Source organism: Echinops telfairi, unplaced genomic scaffold, assembly GCF_000313985.2.
Source record: "Echinops telfairi isolate 266 unplaced genomic scaffold, ASM31398v2 ScPeMD7_70;HRSCAF=299, whole genome shotgun sequence".
NCBI classification, from domain to species: Eukaryota; Metazoa; Chordata; class Mammalia; order Afrosoricida; family Tenrecidae; genus Echinops; species Echinops telfairi.
The window spans coordinates 33657892-33672180 of NW_022103968.1; the positions used below are offsets into that span (position 1 = coordinate 33657892).

Consider the following 14289-nt stretch of genomic DNA (forward strand, 5'->3'; position numbering starts at 1 on the left):
ACCCAGTGTCCTACCACTCAACACACTATCATTTCTACCCAGTGACCTACTACTCAACACACTATCATTTCTACCCAGTGTCCTACCACTCAACAAACTATCATTTCTACCCAGTGTCCTACCGCTCAACACACTATCATTTCTACCCAGTGTCCTACCACTCAACACACTTATCATTTCTACCCAGTGCCCTACCACTCAACACACTATCATTTCTACCCAGTGTCCTACCTCTCAACACACTATCATTTCTACCCAGTGTCCTACTGCTCAACACACTATCATTTCTACCCAGTGTCCTACCACTCAACAAACTATCATTTCTACCCAGTGTCCTACCACTCAACAAGCTATCATTTCTACCCAGTATCCTATTGCTCAATGCCCTTTCATTTCTACCCAGTATCCTACTGCTCAATGCCCTATCGTTTCTACCCAGTGTCCTACCGCTCAACAAACGATCGTTTCTACCCAGTGTCCTACCACTCAACAAACTATTGTTTCTACCCAGTGCCCTATCGTTTCTTCACAACAGTTTTAAGTTATCCTCAATTACATCTTCAAAAGAGCTCCTTCTGCTAACTTAATACTTAACCTATAAATATATGTACATAGACCTATATTCCTATATTATATATCAATATATTTACATAGGTACATGCCTATGTTTATACCTCTATAAATGTGTTTTGCCTCCTAGTTCTTTCCTCTATTTCCTTTTATTTTCCTCCTGTCTCACTATCATGTTTGACCTTCATTCAGCTCTCTGTACTTCCTCTTAGCTGCATTGCCCTTGATCGAATCCCATCAGGCATCCTATGCCCTCCTCACCATCTACTTTAGATCTCTTGTTGTTCACTTGTCCCTGAGTTTGTTGGCTCTCCCCACCCTTTCCCCCACCTCCTCATCTCTCCTGGCAGAGCCGTCACTCCTGTTGTTTTCTCCTCAGGATTGTTTATCCTGCCTATATTATATAGGTAGACATGAAAGAAAAAAGAGAAAAGAAAAATAAAACAAAAAAGAACCTATGTCTTTGCAATCAGGTCTGTGCATCATCTTTTGTCTTGAAAGAGATAAAAGGAGAAAGAAGCCACCAGAGAAGGAGAGACCAGTTACCACCAAGAAAGAAGAATCCAGAGAACGTCCATAGGAGCCAGGGACTCTGTACTGAGAACCTACAAGAGAGATGACAAGACACATGGAAATCACCAAGGGATGCTAGGTCCACAGATTGGAAAGGAGACAAAGCCACTCTCCAGAGCTGTCACAAAGAGAAAACCTTCCCTAGAATGGCACGCTAAGTGTGGGTGTATAGCACACTAAACTGCTAGAGAAAACACTTCGGTAAAGCTATCTATCTGTGGCACTTCCATGATAGTAGCGCTAGATAAACTAGGACACCTGTTCTGAAACACAATGAATTTTCATATGTGTATTTTAAAGTGTTGGCTTTTTGTTTGTTTGTTTTATGTTTCAATTCCTCAGGTGCACCCTGTGATCCCACTTTCATCCTGGGCTGTGCTCCCTGCAATGTGATCTGCTCCATTATTTTCCAGAAACGTTTTGATTATACAGATCAGGAACTTCTTAAGTTTATGGAAATGCTCAATGATAATATCAGGATTCTGAGCAGCCCATGGATCCAGGTGAGACCAAGATCCTTTCCTCTGGAGAAATCATTTATGTTTCTTTCTCTGGTGAGAGAAAAATTCTATATGAACCACGCTGTACTTTAAACACAAACTTCCTCCCGAGGGTCTATTATTAATTGAATTCTGTCTTCCGAAAGTGTGTGTTGTAAATTCTAGCCCCTGTACCAATTGGAAACACCCTAGTGGTGTGGTGAATTATGTGCTGGCTGCGAACTGCAAGGTCAGTAACTCCAGACCACCAACTGTTCCTGGGGAGAACAATGAGACTGTCTACTCCCATAAATGGTAGACATAATTTTTCCCTTTTAAATTATTATTACTTGGAGGTTGATACATATCTCGTATCATTCCATAGTTCAATCACATCAAGCAGAATCGTACAATACTTCTGAGAGCTTGGTCTTTGATACCATTTGGAAATGGGTTTTCTTTGTTATGTTAGTGAGATAATATCAGTGTACATAGCAACCCGATGGACAACAAAACATAACACTAGCTGGTCCTGTGCCATCCTCACAATTGTATTTTATTTATTAGCACAAACACTGTGTTCATCCGTCTCATCAAAGATCTTCTTTTTCTCAACCCTTTTGCTTTACCAAGCAAGAACTCCTCTCCCAGGACTGACCCATCCCGTAACAAGTTGTGAGACGAAGTCTCACCATCCTTGCTTCTAAGAAACATCTAGCCATACTTTTTTCAGACAGATTTGTTTATTTTTCTGGCAGTACATGGTACTTTCAATAATCTTCACTGCCACCATAACTGAAAGCATAGATTCTTCCTTGGTCTTTCTTATTCAATTTCCAACTTTCACACGCCTATGAGATTGCAAACACTTTGGTTTGAGATGATTCAAAGTACCTTAGTCCTCAATGTGACATCCTCGCTCTTCAAAGCTTTAAAGAGATCGTGTGCAGCAGATTGATCTAATGCAATACATTGTTTGATTGATTTCTTTACTGCTGCTTCCATAAGCACTGTTGTGGATCCAAGCAAGTTAAACCCTTGACAACTGAAACTTTTCTCCGTTTATCATGTTACCTCTTGGTACCGTTGGGAGGATTTTGGTTTTCTTTACATTGAGCTGTCATTCATACTTGAACGCTGCATTTCTTGTTCTTCAGCTACAATGCTTCAAGTCCTCCTCCCCTTCAGTGAGCAAGATTCTATCACCTGCTATCATAGGTTCTTTGTAAGCTTTCCTCTGATACGGATTCTGCTTTCTTCTTGACAGAGTCCAGATTCTTGGATTACTTGCTCAACCTACAGCTTGAATAATTATTGTAAAAAGATATAACCCTGATGCACACCTATATTGATTTTAACCACTCAGTAGTCCCATGTTCTGTTCAAATGACTGACTTTGGTCCATGTACTGATTCCATATGAGCACAATGAAATGTTTTGAAATTCCCATTCTTCTTAAGGCTATCCATGGTTTTTTATGATCCACAGTCAAATGCCTTTGCATAGTCAATAAAACACAAATAAACCTTTGTCTGGTATTCTCTGCTTTTAGTCAACATCTATCTAAAGTCAGCAAGGTTATCCCATTCCATGTTTTTCTTCTCTGACTCTGGTTTGAATATCTCTCAAATCTCTGTCAATGTACAGCTGCAATTATTGTGGAATGAGCCTCAGCAAAATTTTACTTGCTTGAGATATTAGTGATATTTTCCACATTTTATTGGGTCATCTTATTTGGTGTGGACACAAATATGGATCTTTTTCCCATCTGTTGACCAGGTACCTGTCTTCCAAATTTCTTGGCATAGATGACTGAGTGCTTCATCAGCTTGTTGCAACCTTCTAGTTGATATTCTCCTCTCCCCCCCACCCCCGATCATGCCATCAGAGAAGTTTGGACATCTTCTTTTAGTACGATTAGTTCGTGATTTTATGTTGCTTCTTGAAATAGTTGAATGTTAACCAATTCTTTTTGGCACTGTGACTATTTATTCTTTCCATCTTCTTTTGATGCTTCCTGCGCTGTTCAATATTTTGACCATAGACTCTTTTACTATTATATCTTGTGGCTTGAACTTTTTCTTCAGTTCTTTCCCTTTGACATATGTTGGATGTGTCCTTCCCTTTTGGTTTTCTAACTCCAGGTTTCTGTACATTTCCTCATAATACTTTACTTTGTCTTCTTGGGCTGTCCTTTGAAATTTTCTGTCCAACTCTTCTACTTCTTCATTTCTTCCATTTGCTTTAACTACTTGGCAATTAAAACAAGTTCAACAGTCTTTGGGCATCCACTGTAGTCCTTTCTATCTTTTCATTATTTTAAATAGCCTTTTGCTTTATTCATGTATGATGTTCATGATATCTCTCACAGTTCATTAAGACTTCTGTCATTAGTGTTTAGAGAGTCAAATCTGTTCTTGATATTTGTTCAAATGGGTAATACTCAAGGTTATATCTTCACTCCCATGGTCTTGTTTTAAATGTCTTCAACTTCAACCTGAACTTATATATGTGCAATTGATAGTCTGTTCCACAGTCAACATCTGGTCATCTCATTGTGATGACTGATATTAAGTTTCCCCATCGTCTCTTCCTGCAGATGCAGTCCATTTGATTCTTGTGTATTCCATCTGGAGAAGTCCATGTGTACACTCACTATTTATGATATTGAAAATGTATTTCCAATGAAGAAATCATTGGTCTTGCAAAGTTCTGTCACGTAATATCAAGCTTCATTTCTGTCACCAAGGCCATATTTTCCAACTAGTGTTCCTTCCTCTTTGTTTCCAACTTTTACATTCCAATGGCCAATAGTAATCAATGCATCTTCAATGCACGTTTGATCTACTTCAGCCAGAAGTTGGTAGAATTGTTTTATTTCTTTATCACTAGCATTAGTGGTTGTTGTGTACATTAGGATAATTGCTGTATTCACTGGGTTTCTTTGTGTATAGATATTATCCTATCACAGACAATTTTATATATCAATTTACATATCTTGAAATGATGAATGGGACATCATTTCTCATGAATTTGTCATTCCCAGCACAATAAACCATACGATTATCTGATTCAAAATGATCAATACCAATCCATTTCAGCCCACAAATGCCTAGGATATTGATCATTATGCATTCCATTTCACTTTTAACAACTTCCAGTTTTCCTAGGTTTCTACTTCCTGCATTCTGTGTTCTGATTATTAAAATTGTTTGCATATATTTATTCTCATTTTAATTTGCGCTCCATCCGCAAAGGATGGTCCAGAAAGCTGTACTCCCTCCAGGTCATTATGATTAACTCTACTTTAAGAGGGCAGCTTTTCCTCAGTTGTATTTTGAATGCCTTCTGACCTGAGGGACTCCTCTGGCACTATATCTGACAGTGTTCCGCTGGTATTAAGGTTTTCTGTTGCTAATTCCCCAGAATTAGACAGCTATTCATTTTTGGTCTGTCGGTAGTCTGAAAGCTCTGCTGAAACCTAATCACCTTGGTCTTTGAATTCCAGTGGCATAGATCCCAGCATCAATCACAGCAACACATAAACCATCACAGTACAGCAAACTGACAGACAAGTGGTGGTTTAAATCATTCAGTTAAGATGAGTTATTGAGTTTTTTACTACATGAATCATAAACAAACATCACACTTTTGTCTTGTCCACATCTCACATTCAGCCTAACTGATAATTGCCTGATCTTAGAGAAGTCAATTAATTTTTCTTTTTCATAGTTATCCATGACATGCTGTTAGGTGTCATGGTAATTTCAAGCTCCTCCAGTTCTAAAATATTGATACTATTTCTGAGACTTTGTGCTCCACATCCGGTTGTCCAACTCCCTTATGTTATCAATAAAATGTGAATCCTACTAAATTATGCCATCCTCTATTTCACTCTTGGAGAGAAAAAGTAATGTAAAAAAACTCTAGAGGATTGATATAATGATGCCTTTAAACAGTAAAAATAATGTATACATTTGTTGTTGTTGTTGTTGTTGTTAGGTGCCATCGAGTGGGTTCTGACCCTTAGTGACTCTCTGCACAACAGAGCAAACATTGCCCAGCCCTGCACCATCCTCACAATAATTGCTATGTCCGAACCTGTTGCTGCAGCCACTGTTCAATCCATCTCATTGAGGGCCTTCCTCTCTTCGCTGCCCCTCTGCTTTACCAAGCATGATGTCCTTCTCCAACGACTGGTCTCTCCTGACAACATATCCAAAGTACAGAAGTTTCCATATCCTTGCCTCTGAGGAACACTCTGGCCATAAGTCTTTCGAGACAAATTTGTTTATCTTTTTAGCAGCCCATGATATTTTCAGTATTCTTCACCAGCACCATAATTAATTGATTCTTATTCAGTGTCCAATTTTCACATGCACATGTAGTCATTGAAACATCATGGCTTGGGTCAGGCGCACCTTAGTCCTCAAAGCAACATCCTTGCTTTTCAATCCTCTGAAAGGTCTTGTGTAGAAAATGTATCCCATCCAACAAGTCTTTTGATCTCTTGATTGTTGCATTCATACATATGGAATATTGTTACTATCATCCTTGATCCTCTGATCAATTTTCTCTTTACAATCTTTCAATAAGCATAGAAAATTACTTTATATATACACTAAAAGCTACCCCTCAACTTGAAGACCATATTTATTAATGTTTATAGGACAAATTTCTAACAAAAGTTTATGATTCAGCATATATGTCTTCATGAGATATTATTTATTTAATAAATATTTTTCTTTCTTTTAGATCTACAATATTTTACCTGGGTTCTTTAACTATTTCCCAGGGGGCCATAAAAAAATACTTAATAATGTTGCATTTTTGGACAATTATGCTTTGAAGAAAATAAAAGAGCACCAAGATTCCTTGGACGTTAACAATCCTCGGGACTTCATTGATTGTTTCCTGATCCAGATGAAACAGGTAAACTACTACTGACAGATCAGTCGTTTGTTAACATGTGCATTTTGTGGTTCACTCTATTTGATAGGCATGTTTAATTGATCATGCAAGCAATGTGACAAGAATTTTAGATACTTTTGGTATGCAAGATATGCACTAACCATCATAAAATAATTTTCAATTAAATGGTTAACTTATCAGATTACACAGACGTGTTTCTTTAGGTATTATTATTCAGCCAAAAGAGAAACAAAAAGCATACCTAAATTGAAATGGAAGCAATTACAAGAAGTCAGAAAACACAATGGATGTATGGATTGTTATAAGAGCTGTACGAGCCCCCAATGATTAAAAACAAGAAGAAGAAGAACAAGAAGTCAGAAATATAAAATATCGTGACATCAAATGAAGATGAAAATAATCATTTTATATAATGTTTGCAAGTGTGAAAAAAATCATTTCTAATGTGTCACACAAGGCAGTTCAAATGGGTTGCGTGGCATATGCAGAGGCTCGGGAGTGTGTGGTATCAAAGAGACTAGGTGGATGGAAGAGAGAAGCCTTAATTGAATGTAATCAAAAGTGAATTTGGACAGGTATGGAGTTGGATTTGGGGGTCTATCAAGTTATATGTAAACAGAAATGTTGGCGTGGAAAGTTTTGCTTCAGTAGGAAGGTGTATAAGTCAACTCTGGACTAAAAGTGCCAGTTATCCTTAGAGAAACAGTCCTGGAAGTTAGGCAGAATATAGTCTCTATAATGATACGGAGATGAAGGCCAACCAGGAGATTGTTCATTTATTTAGACTTGGTCTCAACTACAGTGTGGGCCATGGAAATGTAGGGTCTTAAGTTAAAGGAAGGTGGGCTATCTTATCATTTTCTCAGAAGTCTAGGAAGATAATCAGTTAGGGAGTGCCATGGAAATTTTTTAAAGTAATATTGTTTTTAAATGTAAATATAGATTTTTTTTAAATAGGAAGTATTCTGTACTTGGGAAGGCTTTTGAATGTTGTTGTTAGCAAGTAAACTCTGACACATAGTGACTCTAGGTGACAGGGTAGATCCACCCCCATAGGATTTCTGAAGCTTAATTTTTCACAAGGGCCAATCACCAAGGCTTTTCCCCTCTGGGCTGGTTTGTGGGTTCCACCTCCGGACATTGCCTTCAGCAGACAGGTGCTTGGGTTAGCAGCCCATGATGTGACCACTGCTCAATCAGGGATCCATATAGGAGGCCTATGGAACATGTCAAAACGCAAGGAATTCTGTGGAAATTGCAGTGTGAGAGCACATGTCCTATTTGTGAAATTTAACCAACACCAAAAATATCTAGATGGCGACCGCTTTGGAGCACTGGGCAGAAATAAGAAATCAGTCAGTGGATGAAAACGGGGTTTGAAGTGGACCATGCAAAGCATGTGTTCCAGATGGAATGCCGTAAAAGAGAGGTCATGGTGTGAAGAAACTGGAGACAGAAGCAACATCATTTCCACGATCTGCCTCCTCTGCTGCTGTGGCAATGAGCGATGCTCATCCTTTTGGAGTCCCAGTTAAGAGACTCTGACCGAAGGTGTGGACGCACTTTTCCAGAAGATGCACCTACCTGTTTTGTTCACATTTTGACAGGCGTCCTAATGTTTTGAGGCTTCTCCAGTTATCCCAAGCTATAGAGGGCCCAAGTTCTCTCTGGCATTTCAACTAGATATTTCCTAAACATTACTTTTAATAGTAGATTGTGTTTTCTGCAAAGGAGAAGAAACCCAACTAGCAGTACCTTAAATAGACAAGAGGCTTCTTAATCACACGTACACTCGTCTCATGTTTGGCCAGGCAAAGGCTAGTAGATTGCCCCCGCAGCATCAACAGTTCAAGTACTTTCCATTTTTCATCATCATATGTAGATGACAGTCTTTGGCTTCAAACTTACACCCTCATTTCTGAAAAAGTAATCTGCCGCAACTGCATATTCATATTTGCATTTTGAGTAAGAATAAAGGAAAAGAAGTATCACCAACAGGCTTCTGTTTATTCTTCGTGGGCAAGAACCATGTTACATGGCCCATCTAGCTGCCAAAGGTTGTCAAGCAGAAATGGAAAAACAGGTCAGAAATGAAGATTGAGACATCTGATCTCCACTGTCTACCACACAGGAGTTTCCCCCTCCCTGCCACCCAAAAAGGCTATTTAATTTCCAAGACTGCTTAAATTTATAACAATCTGGGTTATTTAGGAATCAATGTAATGAAATATGCTTGCAAACTAATTTGCCAAACTATTGCATACTATTCACAGGAAAAGTACAGTAAATATTGGGCTATTGAGAACTTGATAACCACTGTAAATGACCTGTTTGGAGCTGGGACAGAGACGACAAGCACCACCCTGAGATATGGTCTCCTGCTGCTGATGAAGCACCCGGAAGTCACAGGTATGGCCACAATACTTGGCAGGGTGAAATTCAGATGGCCAACAAGACACTGCTACTCTTTTCCATCTTGTTTCTTTTGAAGAAGCCTCATTGATTCAATTTTGATGGCCCCAGGTATAACCTCTCCAAGTTTAATGGAGAAATAAAAATAATAAGACAATTAGAAACAAAGGAATTGAGACATTTACCTGAGCACTTGGAAATCATCTGAAAATTTTGGAATTGTAAGGGATAGTTGGAAATCTAAAAATATACAAAAATTGAAACAACTTATCAGGAAACAATATTTATTTAGCCATATATAAATAATAACAATTGGTATCACCAAACTGTGTGATAGGGTTAAAAGAAAAACTCACTGCCATTAAGCTGATGAGAGCACTTAGTGACCCTAAAGGATAGGCTAGAGTGGCCCCCGCGAGTTTCTGAGACTGTAAGTCTCTATAGAAGTGGAAAACCACACCTCTGGCCACAGGAGCGGCTAGCAGTTCCCAGCTGCTTACAGAGACTGGGAGACAGAGCGCTGGTTACTTTGCATCACTGTGTCCCAGCGTGTTATATTTCCGCCTCTGTGGATGGATTTTGTAAAGGATTGATAATTCAAATGGAAATGAGCATCATCTTAATTAGGATGTCATATGATAATCGCTGAAAATGGATAAATCAAGAAATAGAGTCCTTATTTAGAAATATGAACATAAATTTTGGGTGAAATCACTTGAGAGATTCAAAGCAGACACCATTGAAGAATGGGGGACATTGCCCACAAACACAGACATTCCTAAGTATAAATATAATAGTCGAATATAATTTTTGAAAGTGTGCCTATTATTTTATTAATCTTTCATTCTTCTTTTCTAAAGCAATAGTAATATCATGAGCCAATTATGTGTGATTTATATTTTGAAGCATTTAATCATTTCTCTTTGTATTAGTAGTTATCCTGTAAGTTAACATAAAGGTGAGTACAGATTTAAACTAATGCCTAGCTTGTAGGAAAGTACAGGTACTTGTGTTACAGTAATTCTATTGTTCCATCTAGGTATACTTCTGTCATATACAAAGTATAGTCATAACAATTGTGGTACATCTTCGGAATGCTTCTCCATGTAATACTGAATTGCTATGGTAAATATACCCCTTCTTTTTCTTTTTCTCTGGCCCTCACTTCTGTCTTATCAGCTAAAGTCCAGGAAGAGATTGACAATGTGGTTGGCCGACACCGGTGCCCCTCCATGCAGGACAAGAGTAATATGCCCTACACAGATGCCACGGTGCATGAGATCCAGAGATACATTTCCCTCCTCCCGACGAACCTGCCGCATGCAGCGATCCAGGACATTAAATTCAGAAATTACCTCATCCCCAAGGTAAGGTTTGTTTCTTTTCCACTGCATCTCAGTGCTCTCAAAGTTCTGTCCTCTCACCATGATTCCAGTCCTTACCAACACAAGATGAAAGCAAAAAAAAGACCAAAAGTGTACAACTTGGTGAGTTTGATCTTTTCTCCAATTTGGAGTGCTCAGAGTTACTGTTAGCTCTTAATAGCTGGTTTTATAACTCCTCCGACTTTGCTAGGAGGAGAAAACAACGGGACCAACATTTGTGTTTCCCCTTAGACCAAGAAAATCTCATTCCAAACACTGAACACAACCGAAAAATAGAAATGTCCACACACTTCCAGGAAGGCGGTCCTAGCGAAATCATTCAAGGAAGTCACTAAATAAGCAGACAAGCAAAGCCTTCAACAATCTAAAGAAAAGCGCATGCACAAACACACACTCACACACCACACAAACTGTAAAGTTACTCGGTCTCTTTGTCTGTTTATTCCAGGGCACGACCATAATAACCTCGCTGACATCTGTGCTTCACAGCGACAAAGAATTTCCCCACCCAGAGACGTTTGACCCCGGCCACTTTCTGGATAAGAATGGCAACTTCAAGAAGAGTGACTACTTCATGGCTTTCTCTGCAGGTAACAGACCTGTACACGCATCTGTGATTCAAGGAGCAGGCTAAATTTATGCGAAGAGTGTGGACTTGGGTGATGTCTGCCCTTGGGCTGGTAGAATCGAGCCTTGTTCATGATCAGCAGGGCCACTCCCAATGCCCAAGGGCTTTCCCATCCATTACACAGACCTGAGCAATGGGTCCCTGGGGAGGTGGCCCCTTCTTCAAAAGAGAGGCAGGAAGCCTGTCCAGATTCTTCACTGACATACACAATGATAAAGCTTCTTTTAGGACGTGAAACTCCCTGAGATAGTCTTCAACTACTGCAAAAATGATATCTCAGTGGTGACTTTAGTGAGTACCTTTTTGCACTGTCCCTCAACTCCATCCCCACCCAGGCTGCACTCTGGGGACAGATATATGCACAGGCACAGATTGGGTTAGCAGGGGTTCACAACCCAGGTAGGGAAGTAGAATAAATGGATTGTTCCAATCCAATACACTCATGCTGTTAGAGAGAGAAGTAGAAGCTCCTCTGGAGCCAAGAAAGTGGTCCTTCTCTTACCTTCTTACGCCCCACAGTGAGGAATAAAATACAATAAGCAATATTTTCATTGAGCTGCTTAATAAGAAACCTAGGAAAGAGGGCGTTTTTACAGAGGGAATAGATCACAGAGACAAAAGTAAGACATTTGTTATATACTATTAGAACCCCCTCCCAATGAACAGTGAGGCCCAGAAAACATCAGGAATGAGACACAATTCCCTACAACGATTTCAGAGCATCCTGCTTGACCCGCAATCATTGTCCTCCTCTCGGATACTAGTGTCTCCTCACTTGGAGTGTGTGCGCGGAACTTTAGGTCAGGGTGTCACTTTCCCTTGTGTTAGGATCGCTGATGCTTGCTTGCATCTGCCATCGCAGATATTCAGACAAAAAGGACTGGTTCTCCACTTCTAGAAACTCACCTCTCAACAGAGTAGACACATAGCGTTACGATTTATTGACATTATGCCTCAGTGGAAACATGGCTATCATGCTGAGGGGACCCAGAGACAGATTGTATTGCTGGGTGAGAACTACAAAGACTATAAAGAGGAAATGGCATTCGATTGAAATCCTGAAGGAAGCATAAAAGAAGTGCATCTCAGTCAAACAGAAAGGCAAGAGCTACCACTTGGAACTGCGTGTTGAGATTGAGATCAATGAAGCTGAGAACGGCTGGAGCCGAGAGTGTAAAGTGTGAGGAGTGGAAGGAGGAAGGGAAATGTCAGACTGGGGACCGAATGTGATGGTCTCGGTCAACTAATGCATCTAAGGAGGGCTTTCACGCTACAGAGGCACGGGAGTCCACTGAAAGTTTATAAAGTGTGGGAAGGGCAGGTTTCACCTTGCACTTTTTCAAGTAGGTAAGGAAGGTATCAAAGCATTCGCTGAATTTCTGCCACAAGTAGAAAATAAAACAGCGTTATAAAAACCCTCTCCTCTCAGTCCATCTCTCCTTAATTCTCTTTGGTAAAGAAGGGAGGTGGAGGTGTTTCTAAGGGGGGAAAAAGATGGAAACTTGCAATATAAAAATTGCCCTCCAAATGCGGGAAGACTTCATGAGGTGTTTGGGATAAAGACGGTGGCTTTTGTGATTTGCATGGAGGGAGCTCCAACGGTGACCTCATGTATGCAATGTCCCCTGGTCTATTTTGTTATTATGTTTCATTGACGTATTCACATATCACACAATTCAATAGCTCAATCCTGTGAAAGGGAATTGTGCAATCATTACAACCATGAATTCTAGAATGTTCTCTTTCTTGTACTCATGGTTAACTCCCCATTTCCTCCCAGCCACTCCTCCTGACATTACCGTAGGAAATCCAGTTCCTGTCCCTATAGATTTACCTATCCTGGATTCCACCTACAGCAAACATATCAAAAAACAACAGCAATGACAAAATAAAACAAAGGAAAACCTCAATCAGAAAGAAGGTGGAAAAATTAAAAACTGAAACAATGTTTAAATGGGTCAAAAGGGAGATCAAACGATAAGTAAGGTGTTTTAACCTAACTACATCTGTAATAATCCTCTTTCCAATATACTCCTTGTGATAGCGAGGCTATTCACATCCATGGTCTTTGATCAGAAGGGATTCACTAGAGGTTTAATGGATGGATGCTGGGCTTTCACTGACATCCGCAGCCTTGTGCAAACGGGGTGTCCAGAGCCTGGAGACCGTTGACAGTGGTCTGTTCGACACAATGAGATCAAGGCATCTCACTGGGGACTTTCCTCATCTTCACTGACTCCCCACAGAAAACACACAATTAACACTTGTGGACTGAAGAGCGCTCATTCAGATACGACATTAGGTAAATAGAACACATGTCCCTTCTCTGTCCATCTTTCGGTCCAACCATCCATCCAGCCATCCTACCTTCAAGCTACCCATCTATTCGACCATCCATCTAATAGGTTGTGTGTGCCAGTCCAGAAATGTTGTGTTCAAGGAGCATCTAACTTCTATGTTTGTTATCTTCAGGAAAACGTTCTTGTGTGGGAGAAGGCCTGGCCCGCATGGAGCTGTTTATATTCCTGACCACCATTTTGCAGAAATTTACCCTGAAGCCTCTGATTGATCCAAAGGATATTGACATCACTCCAGTTGCCAATGGGTTTGCATCTGTGCCGCCCCCATTCAAGCTCCGCTTCATTCCTATCTGAAAAGGGATAGATTTTCAGACTAATTCTGTGCTGTCATCTATAGAGCTCCTCCACTGAGGGACCCTTCACTTCCATCCACACCACCAATGTTCTCCCCTGAACTCTCCTCTCTACATCTTTCAATCCTTCCAGATCCAGCAAAAATTCATCCATTAAGGAGTTTTATCTGTTTCACAGAATAAACTTAAATCCTATTTTCCATACTCTGTTATAGTTTTATTGGCCACCATAAGCCTTCACATTTTTTAATTATTACTATACTATCACTATGAAACAGAGCAAAAATGCTTGGTGTTTGCCAATTCAAATCCATTTCTCGTGTGTGTGTGTGTGTGTGTGTGTGTGTGTGTGTTAGGGTTTCTTTCTTTTGACAAATTCAAGTAAAAGATGACCAAAAACTCTATGGCTCACAGTCCTCCTGTTAGTCCCGACAACAATAAAAACAGAGACAAGTACAGAAAAGTGCTCTTGCTTGAGTGTCCTTTGGAGTTATTCAAGGTGTAGACATGAAAGTGAAAAAAGTATGGGCGGTTCTCACCTGGAGAAGAGTCTGGAAAGGCTCGGCAATGGGGAGAGTGAGCAGTACGTTCCAGAATCAATGCGTCCACTTTGTTGTCACCATGCTCACTCGATGCAGGTGTTTCCGTTACTGCTTA

The 14289-nt window shown here is 40.0% G+C and overlaps 1 protein-coding gene across 1 annotated transcript in view; it reads left to right on the forward strand.

Moving 5' to 3' along the window:
- Positions 1-13836, forward strand: part of LOC101655958 (cytochrome P450 2C18-like) — an 18769-nt gene extending 4933 nt beyond the window's left edge. The window contains exons 4-9 of the mRNA XM_004701057.2: positions 1486-1646; positions 6378-6554; positions 8828-8963; positions 10146-10333; positions 10800-10941; positions 13452-13836. Coding sequence (XP_004701114.1) covers positions 1486-1646; positions 6378-6554; positions 8828-8963; positions 10146-10333; positions 10800-10941; positions 13452-13633 — 986 coding nt within the window. The 3' untranslated portion in view covers positions 13634-13836. The remainder of the gene's footprint in view (positions 1-1485; positions 1647-6377; positions 6555-8827; positions 8964-10145; positions 10334-10799; positions 10942-13451) is intronic.
- The last annotated feature ends 453 nt before the right edge of the window (positions 13837-14289 follow it).